Source organism: Gigantopelta aegis, chromosome 9, assembly GCF_016097555.1.
Source record: "Gigantopelta aegis isolate Gae_Host chromosome 9, Gae_host_genome, whole genome shotgun sequence".
NCBI classification, from domain to species: Eukaryota; Metazoa; Mollusca; class Gastropoda; order Neomphalida; family Peltospiridae; genus Gigantopelta; species Gigantopelta aegis.
Window position 1 is genome coordinate 18,654,790 of NC_054707.1, and position 25,289 is coordinate 18,680,078.

General features: G+C 38.8%; 1 protein-coding gene across 1 annotated transcript; it reads right to left on the reverse strand.

Moving 5' to 3' along the window:
• Positions 1–5,372: 5,372 nt before the first annotated feature.
• On the reverse strand, positions 5,373–6,612 carry LOC121381486 (probable serine carboxypeptidase CPVL). Its single transcript, XM_041510806.1, has 2 exons — positions 6,430–6,612; positions 5,373–5,743 (listed from the first exon to the last, which is right to left on the reverse strand). Exons 1-2 carry the CDS (start codon positions 6,610–6,612, stop codon positions 5,645–5,647), a joined length of 282 nt encoding a protein of 93 aa, XP_041366740.1. The 3' UTR covers positions 5,373–5,644.
• Between the last annotated feature and the right edge of the window lie 18,677 nt (positions 6,613–25,289).

Here is a 25,289-nt window from a genome sequence, read left to right on the forward strand (position 1 = left end):
AATGTGTTTTACGCACTTATGTAAAACGTCTCGTTCCAACCTGTGCACGACTGGTATATCAAAGGTCGTGGTATGTCCTATCCTTTCTGTGGGATGGTGCATATAGAAGATCCCTTACTACTAAAAGAAAAATGTAGCGGGTTTCCTCTCCAAGACTATATGTAAAAATTGCCAAATGTTTGACATCCAATAGTCTATGATGAATAGATCAATGTGCTCTAGTGGTGGCGTTGAACAAATAAACTTTAACAACTTTTACAATGCTACCAATAGAAAAATGTAGCGGGTTTCCTATCTAAAACTATATTACCAAATGTTTGACATCCAATAGTCTATGATTAATAGGTCAATATGCTCTAGTAGTGGCGTTAAACAAAATAAACTTTAACAACTTTTACTATGCTACTAATAGAAAAAATTTAGCGGGTTTCCTCTCTAAAACTATATATAAAAATTACCATATGTTTGACATCCAATAGTGTATGATTAATAGGTCAATATGCTCTAGTAGTGGCGTTTAAACAAAATAAACTTTAACAACATTTACTATAGTCCAATAGCTACATGTAGCGGGTTTCCTCTCTAAGACGTGGTATGTGGGTTGTAGAAAACATTAGCAAATTTTCGTTGACGTCTAATAGCCATAATAGGTCAATATACCCTAGTAGTGGCGTGTTGAAAATAAACTTTAACAACTTTACTATAAATCCATGAGCTAACTTCGTGCACCGTGTATGCGTGGGTCTGTAGGCATATTTTTTTCGTTGACGTCAGGCCATAATCGAACCCCTCAAGCTTTTGTTGACCAAAATACTACTGGTCTGTGGCATGTACGTGCATTTACAAGCTAGGATCTATCCGGCTAAAATGATTTAATGTAGGATATCCACTAAAATCTACGACTAAGTCACCATTAAGTGACCACACCCCACTTTTTTCTTGCGGCTTCCCATAAAATATCCCAATTTCTATAATATTTTTGTCATCGAAAAAATTTAATTTTTTAGAGTACCCTCAAACACTAGTGACAAATTTGTGATGGATCCCAATTTTGTTTCACTGTTACACAAGCTAGTTTCATGTTCAGGACATATCAGGGCTACTAAAACATAATGTAGTAAAGTGGGGGTGGTGGGGGTGGTGGGGTGGTGGGGGTGAGGTGCACGGGGACCCGATGTAGCCCATATATAAACAACGACAAAAGTAATTGTTATTCCACAGTATAGCGTGTGTCCCTTCTCATCTCAATGATCATTCCTACAGGTCTGGAACCTATTTCACTAAACTCTCGCAACTTTGCGATCTCGCAGTGCAGTGCTAAAAGACTTGCAAAAAGGATGCTTTGTTGTCTAGCAGAGCCTTAAGAGACCTTTGTGAATTAGGCCCCAATTATATAAGTTTTATAACTGGTGACTTGCACTTGTCCGTATTTTTGTCACTTCTACCTCCTAATGTGGATACATTTAAAACAATAATTATTTTGAACAACAAAAACAACGTGGATATTAATTTAGTTTTCTGTAATTTTAATTAAAATTATTCAATTTGAATTCAATTACTTCTTGAATCTATTAAAATTATTAATGTCGTTTGAACTTTTTCGGACTTTTTTGACAGTCTGTTTATCGAATTAATTATATCACGAAAAAAACAAAAATCGCTTTTTCTTGATGTTCAGTATACAGTGAAACCTCTAAAAACCGGACGCTCTGGTTAACGGAATTTCCCCCAAACCAGACATTTTTCATGATCCTTTAAAAACATTTAGTACAGAACTTAACCTCTCTAAACCGAATACCTCTTAAAATCGGACATTGTACTTGGTCCCGAGGGTGTCCGGTTTAGAGGGGTTTCACTGTACTATAAAATACACAACAATAAATGAGTATAACGTACGACATATTTATTATATTCATTAGCGAGTAATATATAAATATACAAAAGCTGAGAACTCATATTTACAAACAACAACGAAACGTTAATGACTTAGGAAAATGACTAACTATAACATTCAGTTTATTAAGGAAAAAAATGTCAATAAAAAGATAAACATCGTATACATTCATCAGAAACCTGCTTATACGTCCACCTCTATTGAAGGGATTATCCTGAGTTAGGCTTAGTAGCCAATTGAAATACAATTTATTTACTTACTATTTTTTTTTCCTTTTTCGGGCGTGGGGTGCAGATTAGAATATACATATATCTATAACCAATACAATTTTGGACATACAGTGAAACCTCTATAAACCTGACCCTCTGTATAACGGAATCCCCCCCCCCAAAACCAGACCTTTTTTAAAAATCAGTACAGAAATTAACCTCTCGAAACCGGACATCTCTTAAACCGGACATTGTACTTGGTACCGAGGGTGTTCGGTTTAGAAGGGTTCACTGTAGTAATGTTTTGAAATACATGTATATCAATAGTGTTTTTCACTATTTCTTCCAGCTGCCAAATGAAATTTGAAATAATTCGGCCAAACGTCATTCCAAATGACTTGTACATAATAGGATACCATATTAATTTTCCTTACTTATTTTTTATCGTATAATTATGTATATTTAAAACGTTATTACTTTAGTAAGATTGTGTTTTAAAACACAGGAACCTGCAGCATATGTCTTACTAGGGCTGGAAACCCTGTTATAATAGAGTGAAACAAGAGTCTGTGACGCTGAAACGGGGCAAGACCCTTAAAAATAGACTAGATCTCGTGTTCATAATCGTTACTTCTTAGAAGTACGTGCGTTTAAAAAAAAAAAAATGAAAAATGCATTTGGTAAAATTAAAAACACCAAATTAACCAGAAACATAATAAATATCTGATTTTAATGATAAAAAACCACCTGTCTCTAATAGTGAAAAATAGTGCTTAAAAAATAGGGCATGTCACTTTAAAGAAACCAGTTGTCTCGAAGTAACATTTTGATGCTGGCTTCATTTGTTAATAAGGTTTTCATAAACTATGTATCATATCGCAGACTAAAGCCGACGGACACATCAAAAAAATAAAATAAATAAAAAATAAAAAATAAGCGGATCGAGGTAGTTAAAACTTGTTCATCTTTGTAGATCTGTTATAGAACATCTGCGTTAATCTACGCACATTTGTTTCCATAACCGATTTTACGGAAATATGCTAGACACAAATTTGTATGTTTCTGTTCACTCAAATAGGATTTCTGGCAATTTGGTCCTAATACCAGTTGGATTAAATATGATTAAATAACTTATCTAATTTCGAAAGTCTGAGCTATTCACCAAGCAAGAGTAATCCAATGGAATTTTGGCGCTTACAAAAGTTATCTTGGTATTCACTTTAACAACTGCGTAAACAACAATAAAAAATCCACATCAACATCTTGTTAACATCATAACGAGAGCCAACGTTTAAAAATAATGCGACTGAAAGAAGTCGATCTTAAATAATTCATCATCTTCTTTTTTAGACTTAGAAACATGAGTTTAACGATTTTTTTTTAGAATTTAAACACATTAGCGTTGGGTTATTGTTAATTACAAGTTCGATTTAAAACGTTCTACTTTCACAAAGTACGATAATGTTGAGGACACCATGTTGTACAGGAATTACGGAGTTACGTCCCTTGACTGTAAATAGTCATTTTGACCCTGCCCATGAATACTCGGCACCGAACACTTCTTTATTACTAACTAAAACTACATCACTACTGAACTAAGATGAATTTGTTATAATTTTTTTTTTCCCACCCCATTAAATTATGGATTCACTTATTTTATAATTCATTACTTCAACTGTTGAAGAGTTTTGTTAATGAGTGTATAAAACGGGCAATTACAATATTCCATCACACCCAAACATTCACCAGACGCGTGTGCAGCGGGAGGTGGGGGTGGAGGTGGGTGGATTGTTCGGGGGTCAAAACCTCTCCCTGTCCAATATATTTTCCGGGGGAGCATGACTTAACCCACCTATGAACTTCGATCATCGCAGTCTAGACCACCTCCTGCTAAAATTCCTGCACACGTACATGCTCGTCAATATTAAACAATAACAACAACAGACAGACAGACAACATTTAACCTCCTAGATCAGAACTCGGGTGTGTTCAGGAGGCCGAGCGCTCGCAAACAATTTGACTGGTTATCATCGTCTTCTATTATTATCACATCATTTTAACATTAGATGTAAGAACCAGTCTAGAGAATACCAATGATCCCCCTAACCCCCGTCCCACGCCGGAACATGCTTCGGGTGTTGTGCCAAACATTGGCATAGGCAGGATTTTATATTGCAAAGGCGGATACAAGTGGGGGACCCGCCCGCCCCCTAAATATATTCCAGTGTCTCTTTATTGCGCCTTAAAAATTGTTTTCATTGGGTTGCTCTTTTTATGAGTTGATCTTTCTCTCCTTTACTTCCCCCAAATATTTCCTGGATCCGCTCCTGTGTAATTGGAGTGGATGTGGGGTGTGGGGTGTGTGTGTGTGTGTGGGGTGGGTGGGTGGTGGGTGGGGTGTGTGGTGTGGGTGGAGTGTAGGCACTCACATTGTGTGCCACCTACACTATTTATGAGTCGTTTTTGGGGCAACAAACACATTTTATGTAAAAAGTGGTGGGAGAAAAGAAAAAAGAGACCTGCGATTGGGAGAGGGTGGGGCATGCACCCCCCCCCCCCACCGTTATGCCAGTGCTGCCAAAGTCGAAATCTGAATGGCTCGTTTAAATGTGTTATGTGGCTGTTGTATTTGTTTTGGTAAAGCGCATGTTTAAGCATGTGTATACGTGTTTGTATGCACGTACATCTCTCTCTCTCTCTCTCTCTCTCTCTCTCTCTCTCTCTCTCTCTCTCTCTCTCTCTCTCTCTCTCTCTCTCTCTCTCTCTCTCTCTCTCTCTGTGTGTGTGTGTGTGTGTATATATAGATCTATGCGTTTATGTACCATCATAAAAATCATAACGGGCCGAATTTACGAAGCTTGTTTTTTTCTTAAACGCAGTTGTTTAAGCATTGTAAATGTATGTAGTTACACGCGTGTGAGACTTATAAACAGGCTTTGTAAATATACGTAGTTACACGCGTGTGAGACTTATAAACAGGCTTTGTAAATGTACGTAGTTACACGGGTGTGAGACTTATAAATAGGCTTTGTAAATGTACGTAGTTACACGCGTGTGAGACTTATAAACAGGCTTTGTAAATGTACGTAGTTACACGCGTGTGAGACTTATAAACAGGCTTTGTAAATGTACGTAGTTACACGGGTGTGAGACTTATAAACAGGCTTTGTAAATGTACGTAGTTACACGCTTGTGAGACTTATATAAACAGGCTTTGTAAATGTACGTAGTTACACGCGTGTGAGACTTATAAACAGGCTTTGTAAATTCGGCCCATAATGCTAGGCTCAAACTACCAACTGTCACAACGGAGTTGGCCAACTCGCCGACCTTACGACTGCCCAATTGCTAGTATGAACGCTCTTACAACTCGATTTTTGTCGTATACAATTCCTACGACAGATTAATTATTAATCTGAGCGCACCCATCGTAAGTCGGTAGAAATTTACAACACAACCATCAAGTTGGCCAAATTCGTCGTGACAGTTGATAGTCTGACCCTAGCATAACAAGTTCTAGACCAGCGACAATAACAGATCGCTATGAGAAGGGAGTGTCATTAATAAATCTCTGTAGTAAGTCAAACACTCTCTCGCGTTGTTCTTCATAAACGCCATGCCCTGCTCCTCTAACCATAACCTGCAAAGAAAAGGAATATTTGTTACACTGGTCAAAAAAAGTATATAAAATCATAACTTATAACATTTCGTAATTCTGACATATAGTCTTAGAGAAGAAACCCGTCGGTGAGCCCATTGGGAAATTTCTCGTTCCAGCCTGTGAACCACGACTGGTATATCAAAGACCATGCATGGTACGTGCTATCCTGAATGTGGGATGGCACATATAAAAGATCCCTTGATACTAATGGAAAAAAATGTAGCGGGTTTCTTCTCTAAGACGTGTTACTAATGTTAATATGTAGTGGGTTTCCTGTCTAAGACTATATGTCAGAATTACCAAATGTTGTCAACCAATGGTCGATGATTGATAAACCAAGGTGCTCTAGTGGTGTCATTAAACAAAACAAACTTTAACTTTTGGACTACTAGTTACGCTACTGGCTTCGTATTCATAAACGTACTTAAGTCAATGTATGATACCTAAATACATACTTAAAGTACATAAATAAGTATTATACATTGACTTAAGTACGTTTATGAATACGAAGCCTGGGCCCCGTTCCACGAAGCCATCTTAGCACTAAAATCACCTTAAACGCAAAAGGTAGTCATATACTTAAGGTGATTTAAACCAAACTGAAATTATTTACAAAAAAACATTTTTGTAGGAGGATGGGACGGACTATGGTAATCCGAACTGACCTGGAACAGGTTCTTAGCTCTTCGGACATATCCGGCAGGTTCGGAATCATTCGGTTTGACTCGCCACACAACCTTGTCGGCGACTCGGTATTCCAGCAAACCCTTCCAGTTGACCGACATGAGAAACGCCTCGGTCATGGCCACGTTCACGAGAAGATCATACTGACCAGATAAGAACATCATCTGCGAAAATGTACATCATGTATGAACACAGAGGCGGAGCTAAGATTTTAACAAAGTGCGTATATGGTTTTGGGGGCGGGGGGAGGGGGAGGATTACTGCATATATAGGGCCTATGTGTTTGCAGACGCACATATGTCGCTGCCCCCACCCCCCGTCCCAGAATTGGCCACAGGCGATACCAGAAGTCAAGTCCGGGATAGGCATGCCTGAACCTTTCAGACATGGGCAAGTAAAAATAGCTCCTTTCTATATCTCGCTGAGTGTGTGTATGTATGTATGTATGTGTATGTGTGTGTGTGTGTGTGTGTGTGTGTGTGTGTGTGTGTATGTATGTATGTATGTATGTATGTATTGATGTACGAATATCTGTACATGTATATAGTGAATGCATGTCAGGTTTGACTATTACATACATAGATATTAACCCACTGGCGCAGGGGGTAATTAAATAATTTCTGGCCTCACAAATTGTCTCATGCCGTTGCTGGGACTCGAACCTGTGGCACCGAATCGCCCGTGAAAAAATAAAATATTGTAATGTACATACAGCAAGGAAGGGAAATGTTAATTAGCAACTCTAGGGTGATTTAAACCATATAACCCCTGGATCCACCACTGGAGTATAAATTAGCATAAATGCCATTTAAATAATTATAATTCAAGTGCTACAGCGTGTAAGACATTTTGTAGAAAAAGAAAAAGAAAAAAGAAGAAGTCGATATCACATGACATTGTGTGGGAGTGTGATTGTAAATATATCTGATTGGCTGCTCCGCATGATAACCCCGAAGCCAAAGCCAATGAAATGAACACTAACGAAAATGGCAACTACACGACGCATAAGCTAACTGTATAAGCAGTATTTAAACACCGCAAATAAGTCGTAGTTGAAAAAAGTAGATTTAAAAAACGATATATAAGAAATATAATAATACACTAGTATCTGATGGACACCAATTATCGTACAACTCATTGTTTTAAAACGTATCCTGGGCCCTGTTCCACGAAGCGATCTTAGCACTACTATCGCCGTAAATACCTACCATCGCGACCTTAATTTTTTTATACGATCGCCAGCCCGTTCCACGACGCGACGTAGCTTACTATCGTCGTAAATTACTGTGAAAATTTACAATAGGTCCGAGGTAGTTGTAAGCCACTGACGTAGATGTCAAATGGCAGTTAGATGATGATTTGATCATTTTCTAAGAAGGATACTAACTTATTGTGTTAAAACAGATCTAATACATACCAAATAACGTTTATGAAACTTGGCGTTCCATGAAAAACAATCTAGGCTGTTTGACCTTGACATGAAAATACGGGAGATAACTCTCATGTCTTATGCATTCGGCAATTTTCGCTTACTACATAAACTGACAAAGTTCATTCATGGATGCCCGATACCAATGGATACATCCAAGATGTTCCGAAAAGTCGGTAACCAATTTATTATTTAACTAATTCGCACTTCTTTGCAAAGAATATATTAATTATTAAAGGGGCACTTACGACTACCGTAAGGTTGCTTTGTGGAATGGTTGTAAAGTTTACGGTGCCAGTTGTAAAACTCGCCTTAAGTCACTACAGTTAATCTTAGCTCCAATTCTTTCGTGGAACGGGGCCCAGGTCGCTTTTGCTGATTAGATATCTTTTTAAATATCCCGTCGTATGATAAATGGTATATTTACTGCCGAGTTTTTCCCGAATTTAACAAAAGTGCCCGAATCTGGACAAAAATATTTATTCATATTAGCATTACTGCCAAACACCTATATAGGGCTGCCAACTATTCACTACGCATTTGTTGTATGGATTGCAACTAATATTGTGGGTTGAATGATGAACATACATTGTGAAAATGTTTCAGGCCAGCTCATTTTCCCCGAAAATCTCTATCATTTATGCTCGAATTTGAGAATTTGTACCCCCGTCTTCTATGCATATTCATTGCAGTCCACAGCAAAAAAGAAGAAGAAGAAATGCCTTGAAGAATTATAAACCTCACGGCATTATTTGCCGATTGCCGTGGGCAGTTGCAGGGTTTGCTTAGTTTAAAAACATTCCTTTCCTTTCTATTTTGAAACTAAATCCCAGACTGCAGACAATCGTACCTTGTAGTCGCTGTCGAGCAGCTCGACGACCCAGGGTTTGACCGTCCTCATCAGATCGTTCTTCATGTTCTCAAACACCTCGGTGCCGTTATGGAAGGTCAGATTTCCAACAAAGAAAGCCTTGCGTGTCCTTGAACTCGCCATGTATCTCTCGAGGTACGCGTAGTCCGCCGCCTAGTGGTTGACATTAGTTAAGTAGATCAGTGAGGTCTGCGACAGTAATATAATACACCCGTCCGTCCGTCCGTCCGTCCGTCATTTTATAAAAAATGTATTCCATTAATCAAATCTAACCAACCTTCCGTCCGTTCGTCAATCCATCCACCCAATCAACCAACCAACCAACCAACTCATCCATCCATCCATCCATCCATCCACCCATCCATTCATCCATCCACCCGTCCATCCATCCATTCACCCATCCACTCATACACCCACCCACCCATCCATCCAACCGTTCGTCCGTCCGTCCATCCATCCATCCATCCAGTAAATATCAAAGTTGCAGAACAGTTATATGGGTTTTTTATTTATTTTGAATGTCCCATAGTTTAACACTCAATAGCCGATGTATTTTTCGTGCTGGGGTGTCGTTAAACATTCATTCATTCATTCATTCATTCATTCTGAATGTCCATCTGTCCTTCCTTAAACACATAGTACTCATGTATTCTTTCATGTACAATCATGTTCGTGCTTGTATCCAGTTATGGATCCAGTTATGGATCAAGCACGCTATCCTGGGCACACACCTCAACTGTGTGGTCCATCTGTCCACGACAGTGGGGTAGTCGTTAGTTGTTAATGGTTAGTAAGAGAGAAGTCGATGTAGTGGTCTAAAGGGTGCATACTACCAAATCAAATCCCATAGACGACAATAGTAACATACGTGGCTAAAACTCATACCTGCAGCATATCAATCGATATAAACACCATGGATATAAATACTACCACCCATCACCCTTAAAGTGAATCGGAAAAAATTGAGGGGTCAAGCTGCTTATTTCAGAGATAACGAGTAGCGTCTATGACTACGAAAGTTCCGCACAAAATTTGAGTACTTTTTTTTTTACAGGTTACCCATACATGTTTGAAGCACAAGGCTACTTGACACGGTGGTACTAGGTGAAATAAAATTGCATACATTTTTTGCCCATATAAAACTATTTTTTTGTACAACCAACACACTCACATTTATCACCAATCACAGGACTTGTGGTGTTAACTTCTCTATCAAACGTTTGCTGCACCTCGAACTCTGATCCAGTCGGAAGTTATTTGGTTTAGTACTACCTAAAGCTGAATACCCCCACTATATTTGTATATGCACCATCCTACAGACAGGATAGCACGCACCATGGCGTTTGATATACCAGTCGTGGTGTACTGGCTGGAACGAGAAATAGCCCAATGGGCGCACCGATGGGGATCGATCCTACACCGACTGCTCACCAGGCGAATGCTTGCTCAGTATTGATAACGTTGACTGTAACTGACCTTTGTCAAACGGTAATCATTTGGACTGGACGACCCCGTCTGATTAAAGAAGTAGGTTGCATTTCGTCCTTGCCATCCAAGCATTATCCTGTCGTTAATCTAGAAAAAAAACCATAACAGCAAAATGAAGAAATAAAAATATGTGTCATTTGTTTTATATCTTATTTGAAACAGGAAATATTGAGTAGCCTACATGAATAAAGTATGTGTATATTATTATATATATATGTGTGTGCGTGTGCATATATAAAATGAACGAGTCATCAGTTACCAAGTTTGTGGTTTATTATGTGCTTAGTGATATAATTATCATTTGTTGTTGTGTTTTTTCCATGCAGACACAAATACAGGAGAAGGGTTTTGAAGTACTTGTTTCAATGTTTGTGCAGATGCATGACAACAGGTTACCTTTCTAAGCTGAACCCCCTCAAATAATCCTGTATCAGCCCCTGATTTCACTTAGGACATAATCATGATGCAACCCGTATATTATCCTTTAGATATTTTTTTCTATGGTATATAAATATGTGTTTTTTTACACACCGTGTGGAAGATTTTATTATCATATTGCGATCTCCAACGCACGTGTGATATCGATTTAAAGACATTTGATTGGCTGCTCCATGGAGATGACCCGGACGCCAAATACGCACAACAGAAACTGATTGGTCTGTGACGTATATAGAAGTTAATATAAAACTGACTTCTTTGTAACACACACATTAACTGCAAGAGCATGCGTAGTAAATACGTTGTTTTTTTTAATTGTGAAAAGTCATTTAAATTTCGTTTAAACATAGGTTTTGTCACAAGGTTCGACAGTCGAAATTATCAGCTTTGTTATTATAACACACAGGACACTATCCAAAGCTTCTGTGAAGGCTGGTAACTTTCTCAAACATTTGAGAATATGTTCGCAATATAACACTATATTCGTGCTCGTCAAATACTCCTTATTTAAAAGCGTATCCAAGTCGCTTTCGCTCGTTAGGTAAGTTTTGCAACAACTCGTAAAATAAATGGTATCTAACGCCTACTATTTTCTGTTTATATGATGTATTGGAACTATGTTGTTACCACAAAGGCTTCGGCGTATCGCTCCTGTCGAATAAGACGTATCATTTCATCAGTCTGGGTTCTAAAATAGTCTCTCTCCTTCTCAGTAAACATCCCCACATAAAATATAAAGTCTGCGTACTGCGCGACCATCTGAAAGTAGAAGATGTAAACCGTTAGACACAATAACCCCATTACCCACCCATCCTACAGCTACAGAAGATGTAAACCTTTAAACACAGCGCCTCCAATCCATCACCCACCCATCCTACAGCTACAGACGATGTAAACCATTAGACACAACACCTCCATCACCCACCCATGATGCAGCTACAGAAGATGTAAACCGTTAGACACAACACCCCCATTACCCACCCATCCTACAGCTACAGAAGATGTAAACCTTTAAACACAGCACCTCCAATCCATCACCCACCCATCCTACAGCTACAGACAATGTAAACCATTAGACACAACACCTCCATCACCCACCCATGATGCAGCTACAGAAGATGTAAACCGTTAGACACAACACCCCCATTACCCACCCATCCTACAGCTACAGAAGATGTAAACCTTTAAACACAGCACCTCCAATCCATCACCCACCCATCCTACAGCTACAGACGATGTAAACCATTAGACACAATACCTCCATCACCCACCCATCCTACAGCTACAGACGATGTAAACCGTCAGACACAACACCTCCATCACCCACCCATCCTACAGCTACAGACGATGTAAACCGTTAGACACAACACCTCCATCACCCACCCATCCTACAGCTACAGAAGATGTAAACCGTCAGACACAACACCTCCATCACCCACCCATCCTACAGCTACAGAAGATGTAAACCGTCAGACACAACACCTCCATCACCCACCCATCCTACAGCTACAGACGATGTAAACCGTCAGACACAACACCTCCATCACCCACCCATCCTACAGCTACAGACGATGTAAACCTTTAGACACAACACCTCCATCACCCACCCATCCTACAGCTACAGAAGATGTAAACCTTTAGACACAACACCTCCATCACCCACCCATCCTACAGCTACAGAAGATGTAAACCTTTAGACACAACACCTCCATCACCCACCCATCCTACAGCTACAGACGATGTAAACCTTTAGACACAACACCTCCATCACCCACCCATCCTACAGCTACAGAAGATGTAAACCGTTAGACACAACACCTCCATCACCCACCCATCCTACAGCTACAGAAGATGTAAACCTTTAGACACAACACCTCCATCACCCACCCATCCTACAGCTACAGACGATGTAAACCGTTAGACACAACACCTCCATCACCCACCCATCCTACAGCTACAGACGATGTAAACCGTTAGGCACAACACCTCCATCACCCACCCATCCTACAGCTACAGAAGATGTAAACCGTCAGACACAACACCTCCATCACCCACCCATCCTACAGCTACAGACGATGTAAACCGTCAGACACAACACCTCCATCACCCACCCATCCTACAGCTACAGACGATGTAAACCGTCAGGCACAACACCTCCATCACCCACCCATCCTACAGCTACAGAAGATGTAAACCGTCAGACACAACACCTCCATCACCCACCCATCCTACAGCTACAGACGATGTAAACCGTTAGACACAACACCTCCATCACCCACCCATCCTACAGCTACAGACGATGTAAACCGTCAGACACAACACCTCCATCACCCACCCATCCTACAGCTACAGAAGATGTAAACCGTTAGACACAACACCTCCATCACCCACCCATCCTACAGCTACAGAAGATGTAAACCGTCAGACACAACACCTCCATCACCCACCCATCCTACAGCTACAGACGATGTAAACCGTCAGACACAACACCTCCATCACCCACCCATCCTACAGCTACAGACGATGTAAACCTTTAGACACAACACCTCCATCACCCACCCATCCTACAGCTACAGAAGATGTAAACCTTTAGACACAACACCTCCATCACCCACCCATCCTACAGCTACAGAAGATGTAAACCTTTAGACACAACACCTCCATCACCCACCCATCCTACAGCTACAGACGATGTAAACCTTTAGACACAACACCTCCATCACCCACCCATCCTACAGCTACAGAAGATGTAAACCGTTAGACACAACACCTCCATCACCCACCCATCCTACAGCTACAGAAGATGTAAACCTTTAGACACAAAACACCTCCATCACCCACCCATCCTACAGCTACAGACGATGTAAACCGTTAGACACAACACCTCCATCACCCACCCATCCTACAGCTACAGACGATGTAAACCGTTAGGCACAACACCTCCATCACCCACCCATCCTACAGCTACAGAAGATGTAAACCGTTAGGCACAACACCTCCATCATCAGCCACCATCCTACAGCTACAGACGATGTAAACCGTTAGGCACAACACCTCCATCACCCACCCATCCTACAGCTACAGACGATGTAAACCGTTAGACACAACACCTCCATCACCCACCCATCCTACAGCTACAGACGATGTAAACCTTTAGACACAACACCCCCATCACCCACCCATCCTACAGCTACAGACGATGTAAACCGTTAGACACAACACCCCCATCACCCACCCATCCTACAGCTACAGAAGATGTAAACCTTTAGACACAACACCCCCATCACCCACTTATCCTACAGCTACAGACGATGTAAACCTTTAGACACAACGCCTCCATCACCCACCCATCCTACAGCTACAGACGATGTAAACCTTTAGACACAACGCCTCCATCACTCACCCATCCTACAGCTACAGAAGATGTAAACCGTTAGACACAACGCCTCCATGACTCACCCATCCTACAGCTACAGAAGATGTAAACCGTTAGACACAACACCTCCATCACCCACCCATCCTACAGCTACATACGATGTAAACCTTTAGACACAACACCCCCATCACCCACCCATCCTACAGCTACAGACGATGTAAACCTTTAGACACAACACCTCCATTACTCACCCATCCTAAGTATAAAAAATATCAAATGTCATTCATCCAATAGCCGATATCAATAAATCAGTATGCTCTAGTAGTGCTGTTAAACAAAAGAAACTTTTAACTCATTGTTAGAATGCTGCGCCATATACATCTAGGCCATGCATTCATCGGCAACCCAAGTTACACAAATTTAAAGTTCTATAAACCATGATTTTTATTAAACATTTTTACGGAATTAAACAAAAATAGGCAATTATGAGGTAATAAGGAAATAATGTTGATGGAATGAAACGGAAACAGTCGATTATTCTTTCGGAAGCAGTACCGGAATGACACGCTTATCTTATTGCATTATTGATATATTATCGTGATACTGTACTATGGGGATGACACCGCTATTTTAGCAAATGCGCGATGTGGGGATTTAGTTCTATGAAAACGAGTACCTCTTTTCTTTATTTTATTATGTTAGTGTCTGAACAGACTTGACAGTATAATTATGGAATATTGGAAGGGTAACATTGCGTCTTGATTTTGGGATATCAAACTGACAGATGCATTTCTGCTTAGCTACAGGCAAGACCATTGTTTACAGGTAGTACTAAACCAATTAATTTCCGGTTGGAGTTGAAGTTCGAGGTGCACCGAACTTTTGATAGAGAAGTTAACACCACAAGTCCTGTGATTGGTTATAAATGTGAGTGTATTGGTTGTAAAAAAAAAAATAGTTTCATCTGGGCTAAAAGTGTATACAATTTTAATTCATCTAGTACCACTGTGTCAAGTAGCCTTGTGCTTGGAACATGTATGGGGTACCTGTAAAAAAAAGTAGGCCTACTCAAATTTTGTGCGAAACTAGGGGTGTTGTAAAAACATCTGGTTATACCGAAAATGAGCCATGAAAGATACCATTTTCTGCAGTTAATACTTTGAGGTAGGGGTTGTAGTACTGATATTTATGGGACATATTTTGATTGATATATTGCATATAGTGTTTTTAAACACAAACGTTAACATGGTCGCCTATGGGATTTCAGTTGGTATAGTCCAACCTACAGTGTTACATATTTTTAACGAGAGTTACCTCCCCTCCATCACTCCATGTCCCAAAGGAGTCTGGGCTAAAAATGTATACAATTTTAATTCATCTAGTACCACTGTGTCAAGTAGCCTTGTGCTTGGAACACGTATGGGGTACATGTAAAAAAAAAGTACTCAATTTTGTGCGAAACTAGGGGTGTTGTAAAAACATCTGGTTATACCGAAAATGAGCCATGAAAGATACCATTTTCTGCAGTTAATACTTTGAGGTAGGAGTTGTAGTACTGATATTTATGGGACATCTTTTGATTGATATATTGCATATAGTGTTTTTAAACACAAACCGAAAATGAGCCATGAAAGGTACCATTTTCAATTATCAATTCTATTTGCTTAAATCCTGTCACAGAGGCTGTTTTCTTCATGTCAGGTAGTATATAGCACCTACTGTTAATAATTTAGTCAGTGCTTGGCTTTATGTTTGTATTGTGACCAATGTATAATCAATAGTGGTGAGATGCCTATGGTACTTACCACTTCTGGGTCAGAATACCCTGCAGATATGAACATCCCCTGAAGGTTAATCTTCATCTCGGATGTGGGGTCAAGGTTCTCCAGATGAATTCGATATCCAATAGCGGGAACATATTTTCCAGCGTAGGACTATAAAAAAAAGAAAAGAAATGTTTTATTTAACGACGCACTCAACACATTTTATTTACGGTAATATGGCGTCAGACATATGGTTAAGGACCACACAGATTTTGAGAGGAAACCCGCTGTCGCCACTTCATGGGCTACTCTTTCCGATTAGCAGCAAGGGATCTTTTATTTGCGCTTCCCACAGGCAGGATACCACAAACCATGGCCTTTGTTGAACCAGTTATGGATCACTGGTCGGTGCTAGTGGTTTACACCTACCCACTGAGCCTTGCGGAGCACTCACTCAGGGTTTGGAGTCGGTATCTGGATTAAAAATCCCATGCCTCGACTGGGGTCCGAACCCAGTACCTACCAGCCTGTTGACCGATGGCCTAACCACGACGCCACCGAGGCCGGTCATGACTATAAAATAATACCTTGGATTTTCACGTCCCAATTGTGTAGACGTGACCTGTATGGCGGCAGGTTTTTCATCACACCACTTAAATTATCCCAATAATCATATATTATTAAAACCAATTAGCTATAGTTTATACTTAGGTGAAACGCCGTTAAACAATCTTTTCTTTTCCTACATGTAAATACCTGTAGGTTATGACATGAGCGGGAGTGCCTCTGCGCGTGCTGTAACCTCACCGTAGTGCAGGGGTGTAAACATTCTCTTTGAGAATGGCCAATACAGCACAAATCCCCTTCTTTTCTTCGAGATACAATTAAAATTTTGAGTAAAGGTCAGTATCTATCTGTGATATTTGTATTTTTGCACAGTTCTTTACACTGTGTTTTTATTTAACTGTTGAATTTTTATATTGATGTTGATCATTACTTTAGATTTGCGTTTACCATAGTTTGACACCCAGTAGCCGATGTATTTTTCGTGCTGGGGTGTCGTTAAACATTCATTCATTCATTTGAGCGAGAGTGCTATACGGAATTTTTGAAACGAATTCTTTTATTCACAAATTCATAAATTTCGCATAGCACTCCTGTGAAGGTTATAATTTATTTATTATCCACAAACTGATTCAAAAGAAACATTTAACTTCCTGTGGCCAGGGCCTAATTTTTAATTTGCCCCTTTTCCCCCAGACAGGGCCTAATTTAGAATATTAATTATTGTTGATATGGGTGTATACTACCAAATCAAATCCCATAGACGACAATAGTAACATATGTGGCTAAAACTCCTACCTGCAACGTATCAACTGACATAAACGCCACGGATATAAATACTACCACCCCTTACACTTAAAGTGAATCAGAAAAAAGTGGGGGTCAAGCTGCTCGTTTCTGAGATAACGGGTAGCGTCTATGACTACCCTAGTTTCGCACAAAATTCGAGTACTTTTTTTTACAGGTACCCGATACATGTTTCAAGCACAAGTCTACTTGACACATTGGTACTAGATGAAATAAAATTGCACATTTTTTTTACCCAGATGAAACTATTATTTTTTACAACCAACACAATCATATTTATAACCAATCACAGGACTTGTGGTGTTCACTTCTCTATCAAAAGTTGGGTGCACCTCGAACTTTGACCCAGCCGGAAGGTATTTGGTTTAGTACTACCTATACTAATAACATACATTTTTCAAAAAGTGTCCAGCTATGTGTCTTTATGACAACCAGGATCTGGTGTATTCTGACATAAACTGACAAGCTCACTGAAACTGTTGTTTCTACAGTGCAACCTAATATATTGTACACCTAAAAAAGCATATATATTGCATATAGTTTTGTACAAATGCAATATGTCATATTAAACAACAAAATGTTTTAAAATAAAACTCCTGAAGATATTTACTTTCAGTTGGGTGTGTGTACTCAGGTATATATGTAGAGACAACAAAGATAGTCAGAGTACCTCTACCCCTTTAAAGAATTCCATTAAAACACATGCACTTGATTGACCCCTAGATTATGAAGACCTTAACAGGCACATCAAAGAAATATCAGTATTAAAAAAATACACTGTCTGAGGAAGGAAACACAAACATGACTGTACCTGTACGAAGTAATGACTTAATGTCCTGAACATTAGTGTTGGGAGGAAATCCTGTATGCTGGGTGTGGCTGTCTTCAAGTTACCAGGTGTGGGAATTTCAAATCCATCGGCCATGATGATTTTCATAATGAACCATCAAAACTATTGGCAGCCACCAATATTCCTAACTATATTTTATTTATAGCCTACTGTAGTTGGAGGTTTTAATAGTTGTGATATCTGGAATAATCATGCAGCTTTAACACATTTATTTTTGATTAATTACTGAAAAAAACTATTTTTAAATGACAAAATTACCTGAACATCTATTTTCTTGCATTATTTTCAAATCCGGATGAATACAATATGTACATTAGATGTATTCCTATAATCTGTAATCCAGCATTTTATTTAGCTAGTAACATTAGGTAATACAGCTTTAACAATAAAATAAATGATCAACTTAATCCAAGGAAGATAATCAAATCTGAAAAAATTGGTTCTGAATCTAGTATAAACTCAAAATGCTTTTCATGAGAGCTAACTAAGTGATTATTAAGAAAAAAAATGATCTGGAGATCTAAGTATATGTTTAACAACCTTATTGTTATGTACAAATAAGAACAAAAGGCACAATAGTGACAACAAATTTAATTATGTTTTTGGTTAAGTTTTTCTTCAAATTTACTTTAAATTTTGCATAAAACTACAAATTTGTCTAAAATATAACTTAGCACCCTATAAATATGTCAAAATGACAATAAAAATCAACTTCTTTACAAATTTCAGTTTTCAGAATTTCATACATAAAAAAATTAACAATGTTAATGGAAACTAAAGACATTAACCCACTATTGGCACATGCTATTTTTAATATAAAAATAAATTGCTATTAAAATCTTAGTTCAGGTTGCCTATATATAATACCATATTTAAGAGCAGTTGTATATGGCAAGTCAAATACCATGTAAAAAGAAATTATTGAAATCTTTACAGTATGAATTATAGGCCAAAACCAACTTTTCTTCAGTGCTAATAAACCGGGAGCCCAGAGAGGTTTAATTAGCATTGCGAGTACAAAAGGTCTGAGGCCTGGAATATGTAGGTGTGGGCTGTGGGACCCCCAAACGGCCATTCTTAAGTGTCATCTCCTGTACCAATCCGAGGGGCCGCCCCTCAAAATACCCCAAATTTTAAGTTTAATTAGCATGGTTGAGTACACCAATCAAACCTACACCAAAATGTTCTCTGTTGATGTACTAATTAAGATCCACCATTCTTAAGTGTCAGCTCCTGTACTTAGTCCACTTAAGAACGCCCCTAATTAGCACTAATTAGAAGTTTAATTAGCATGGTTGAGTACATCAACGAAACTGATGCCAAAATATTCGTTTGGGTACCCTGACTAAGGATCAGTGATTCTTAAGTGTCAAAACCTGTACCGAATCCACTTAAGAACGGGTCAAAGGTCACAATCCACCCAATTTCAGGTTAATTAGCACGATCGAGTACATCAACGAAACTAACGTTAAAATTTTCTCTGTTGATGTACTAATTAAGTTCTACCATTCTTAAGTGTCAATTCCTATACTTAATCCACTTAAGACTGCCACTAATTAGAGCTAATTAGAAGATTAATTAGCATGATTGACTACATCAACGAAACTGATGCCAAAATATTCCTTAGGGTACCCCCACTAAGGATCAATGATTTTTAAATATCAACCCCTGTACTGAATTCACTTAAGGTCAAAGGTAACAATTTGCCCAATATTAGGTTTATTAGCATTCACGAGTACATCAAAACATTAATATGTTCTGTTGGTATGGTAAACAAAATCTGTCATTCTTAATGTCAACTCCTGTAGTTAGTCCACTTTAAATGCAATGAGCGTGAAATGAAAATGTATGATTAATATAACTAAATAGTTTTCTATTTGATTGTAATATTATATGAATATGATGATATGACTATTTCCACATTTGAACAATGAAAGATTACATTTACTTGATATTCTCATTGCCTTTAATTCTCAGTGTGAGTGTTATAGCAGTGATACTTTTTGTATGAACTGTTGTAATAGTTATACGTACTTGTTCCATTGTTTTCACCAGTGTCTAGTGAAATTCTGAGTGTACTATTAGTTGAACAGTGAAAAGCCTGGTATACCAAATTTAAGATACAAGCTAGTTCACAGGGTCCATAGGTGATGGTTCTGGGTGATGTAATGGCCATTCATTTAAATAATCAATTTTGGAGAATTCTGTTCAAGCTGCAAGCCACACGATATACTTTCGATTCTGTGCCAAAACACATGAAATAAAAATGGGATTTCTCCAAAACCACAGCATGAATAAAGAATGTGAGTATATGATTATACTAAATGCAGTCGAACTCCAAGACTAGGTCAAAACGAAAAGTGTGTCCCTAAATCTAAACTAAGTTATTAATGTGATCAAAATTCAACTCAAGGTTAATTTTTCTGATTAGTCACCAGACAGAAAGAAAATTATTGATTAAAACAGAACTTAAGTTCCAGTCTGGTTCCATTTCATTGCCTACCTAAACAACTTTCACCTTCCTTAATCTTCATCCTCAAAAAGGACTACCTCATCATCAGATGATACTGTCATGTCATCCTATTCGATGCTCTCGTCATCAACGATCCCGTTTTCATCTGGAATGAGGGTTTCTGGCAGTTGTATCAGTGAGATCGGCATTCACCCACATTTGTGAAACAAAGGATGCATGTTTGATATGCATGGTTAGCTCTGCTTCACTTGGTGGAATGGCACTTGCAATTATGGCCTTCAGGTTCTCCAACAAATTTTGTGTCGTTGACTTTGGTCCATAACCCTTTTCAAATATCTTGTATTGAAAGGCATTGAATGTTGTCTTGCTTGTATCCTTAGTTCCATAGATGCTAGTGGTAAATATTTGCAGGGTATTTTGTATGATATGACTGACTTCTGCATCAATCACCATATCTTCAAATGCTTTTTGTACCTCGGTATTCTTTTCCAGCTTAGCAGATGGTCTTGACTTTCCCTTGCGAACAAATGATCCAGTGTAGTCACTACCGGTGAATGCATGGAATCCTGGTAGTGCTGCACATATCTGAGGGCCAAGTATCTGGTAAATAGTGATTATATTGGTATATCTGTGGTTATTTTTGGCAGCTGTACTAACATCAATCCACAGTGGTGACTCAAACTTTCTGCAGTCATACAGCATGATGACTGCTATGTCAGTATCTCCTTTTACCCCAGCCTTGTGAGTGTCATCAACTGCTTTTGCATGAAGGCATATCTTGGTATCCGCCTCCTTGTGGTTATGTCTAAGGTCATCGACCACTTCCCACTTGAGAACTCCATCTACAACTTTGCCAGGAACTGTGGTAGTTGGGTTTTGAATGATCTCGATTTCAAGGCATCACTATTGACCTGTGGTCTCCTTTGTTCAGGTCCTGTTATCAAAAACTCCCTGTTATCTGCTCAACATAAGCACAGGGAAGGCTGCCAGTGACAAGATTCGGGAAAGTCTGCTCGGCGTTCCAGAAAATGGACAGTCACACCACCGAGAATTCCTACAGTCCTACATTAGTGATCTCAACAGATTTGAAGAGACGATAAAGTCCTTTACAAAAGATTGTGTGAATAATCACAGAGCTAAAGACCACAGAATAGTTGAACTTAAGAGTACAAGATATCTTATGGCTCACCTGGTGTTACTAGCAACCAAACTGAATCTGGACTTGCCATTCATATTTGAATATTCACTCACACCTGTACCATTGTCAATGTGCAGCACAGATGGAAAAATGGCAAAAACCGAAAAAAGCACTCCCTTCCATTTATTGGAATCAGAGGTGAAAAACGGAAAAGGCCACCCCGAATTCACACGTGTATGCATTGTAGACGGCCAATTTCTCCTTCATACATTACTTCACTGTCTACCGTCAACTTACGGATGACTTGCCAGAAACATTCTGATTCAAACAATGGCATTGTCTATCATTCAAATTCACCTCGTCTTTGACAATTACCTACAGCCATCTTTGAAAGATATGGAGTGAGGCAGAAGAGGAGCAGATAACAGAGAGTTTTTGATCATTCAAAACCCAACTTTCACAGTTCCTGACAAGGGAGTGGCAGGACCAGCAATATACACAGATAATTGGAAGCCGCCAGCTCTACCTTGATATTCCAGGGGAATGCCATCATTTCAGAGTTGTAGATGAAGTTCTCAAGTGTGATATGGTCGATGACCTTAGAAATAACCACGAGGAGGCGGATACCAAGATATGCCGCACTACCAGGATTCCATGCATTCACCGGTAGTGACTACACTGGATCATTTGTTCGCAAGGGAAAGTTGAGACCATCTGCTAATCTGGAAAATAATACAAAGGTACAAAAAACATTTGAAGATATGGCGATTAAAGCAGTCATATCACACAAAATACCCTGCAAACATTTACCGCTAACATCTATGAAGCAAAGGATACAAGCAAGACAACACTCAATACCTTTCGATACAAGATATTTGAAAAGGGTTATGGACCATAGTCAACGACAAAGAATCCGTTGGAGAAGCTGAAGGGCATAAATGCTAGTGCCATTCCACCATTTGAGGCAGAGCTATACATTCATATGAAACATGCATCCTTTGTTGCACAAATGTGGGTGAATGCTGATCTCACTGATATCCAACAACATCCAAATGCATCAAATGGTTGGGATTTTTACAATGGATATTATCAACCAATATTCCATGAAGAAACACAACTGCCAGAAACCCTCATCCAGATGAAAACGGGATCGTTGGTGATGAGAGCATTGAAGAGGAAGACATGACAGTATCATCTGAAGATGAGGCAGTCCTTTCTGAGGATGAAGATTAAGGAAGGTGAAAGTTGTTTAGGCAGGCAATGAAATGGAACCAGACTGGAACTTAAGTTCTGTTTTGATCAATAATTTTCTTTCTGTCTGGTGACTAATAAAATAAATTAACCTTGAGTTGAATTTTGATCACATTAATAACTTAGTTTAGATTTAGGGATGCACTTTTTGTTTTGATCTAGTCCTGGAGTTCGACTACATTTATAGTAATCACATACTCACATTCTTTATTCATGCTGTAGTTTTGGAGAAATCCCATTTTTATGTCATGTGTTATGGCGTGGAATCGAAAGTATATCATGTGGCTCGCAACTTTGACAGAATTCACCAAAATTTATTATTCAAATGAGTGGCCATTACATCGCCCAGAACCATCACCTTGTATCTTAAGTTTGGTATACCAGACTTTTCATTGTTAACTAATAGTACATTCAGAATTTCACCAGACACTGGTGAAAACAATGGATCAACGTATGTATAACTATTACAACAGTTACTCTCGTTCATGCAAAAAGTATCACTGCTATAACACTCACATTGAGAATTAAAGGCAATGAGTAGATCAAGTAAATGTAATCTTTCATTGTTCAAATGTGGAAATAGTCATATCATCATATTCATATAATATTACAATCAAATAGAAATTTAGTTATATTAATCATACATTTTCATTTCACACTCATTGCATTTAAAGTGGACTAACTACAGGAGTTGACATTAAGAATTGTGGATCTTGTTTATCATACCAACAGAGAACATATTACTGTTTTGATGTACTCGTGAATGCTAATAAACCTAATATTGGGCAAATTGTTACCTTTGACCTTAAGTGAATTCAGTACAGGGGTTGATATTTAAAAATCATTGATCCTTAGTGGGGGTACCCTAAGGAATATTTTGGCATCAGTTTCGTTGATGTACTCAGTCATGCTAATTAATCTTCTAATTAGCGCTAATTAGTAGCAGTCTTAAGTGGATTAAGTATAGGAGTTGACACTTAAGAATGGTGGAGGATCTTAATTTGTACATCAACAGAGACAATTTTAACGTTAGTTTCGTTGATGTACTCGATCGTGCTAATTAAACCTGAAATTGGATGGATTTTGACCTTTGACCTGTTCTTAAGTGGATTCAGTACAGGTTTTGACACTTAAGAATCACTGATCCTTAGTCAGGGTACCCAAAAGAATATTTTGGCATCAGTTTCGTTGATGTACTCAACCATGCTAATTAAACTTCTAATTAGTGCTAATTAGGGGCGTTCTTAAGTGGACTAAGTACAGGAGATGACACTTAAGAATGGTAGATCTTAATTAGTACATCAACAGAGAAAATTTTAACGTTAGTTTCGTTGATGTACTCGATCGTGCTAATTAACCTGAAATTGGGTGGATTGTGACCTTTGACTCGTTCTTAAGTGGATTCGGTACAGGTTTTGACACTTAAGAATCACTGATCCTTAGTCAGGGTACCCAAAAGAATATTTTGGCATCAGTTTCGTTGATGTACTCAACCATGCTAATTACTTCTAATTAGTGCTAATTAGGGCGTTCTTAAGTGGACTAAGTACAGGAGCTGACACTTAAGAATGGTGGAACTTAATTAGTACATCAACAGAGAACATTTTGGTGTAGGTTTGATTGGTGTACTCAACCATGCTAATTAAACTTAAAATTTGGGGTATTTTGAGGGGCGGCCCCTCGGATTGGTACAGGAGATGACACTTAAGAATGGCCGTTTGGGGGTCCCACAGCCCACACCTACATATTCCAGGCCTCAGACCTTTTGTACTTGCAATGCTAATTAAACCTCTCTGGGCTCCCGGACTATAACTTTGATTCAAACTCCATTCAGAGCCATGTACAGAGATTATTGTCACGGTCAAGGTCAATGTGAACTTGCACGATCGAGTGATGGCTAATTAATCAACCAGTATAGTTTAATTAAATAAAATGACAAAATCATAATATTTTTTATTATGCACTGAATATGTGCTATAGGTTGTATACTACCAAATCAAATCTCATAGACGACAATAGTAACATATGTGGCTAAAACTCCTACCTGCAACGTATCAACTGACATAAACGCCACGGATATAAATACTACCGCCCCTTACACTTAAAGTGAATTAAAAAAAAAATGGGGGTCAAGCTGCTCGTTTCTGAGATAACGGGTAGCGTCTATGACTACCGTAGTTTCGCACAAAATTCGAGTACTTTTTTTTTACAGGTACCCGATACATGTTTCAAGCACAAGGCTACTTGACACATTGGTACTAGATGAAATAAAATTGCACATTTTTTTTTACCCAGATGAAACTATTATTTTTTACATTTATAACCAATCACAGGACTTGTGGTGTTCACTTCTCTATCAAAAGTTGGGTGCACCTCGAACTTTGACCCAGCTG

Coding starts and splice junctions, on each gene's coding strand:
- LOC121381486 (XM_041510806.1), bottom strand. CDS start 6,612: ATGATGTTCTTATCTGGTCAGTATGATCTTCTCGTGAACGTGGCCATG. Junction 5,744..6,429: donor GAGCTAAGAACCTGTTCCAG/GTCAGTTCGGAT, acceptor TTTTCTTTGCAG/GTTATGGTTAGAGGAGCAGG.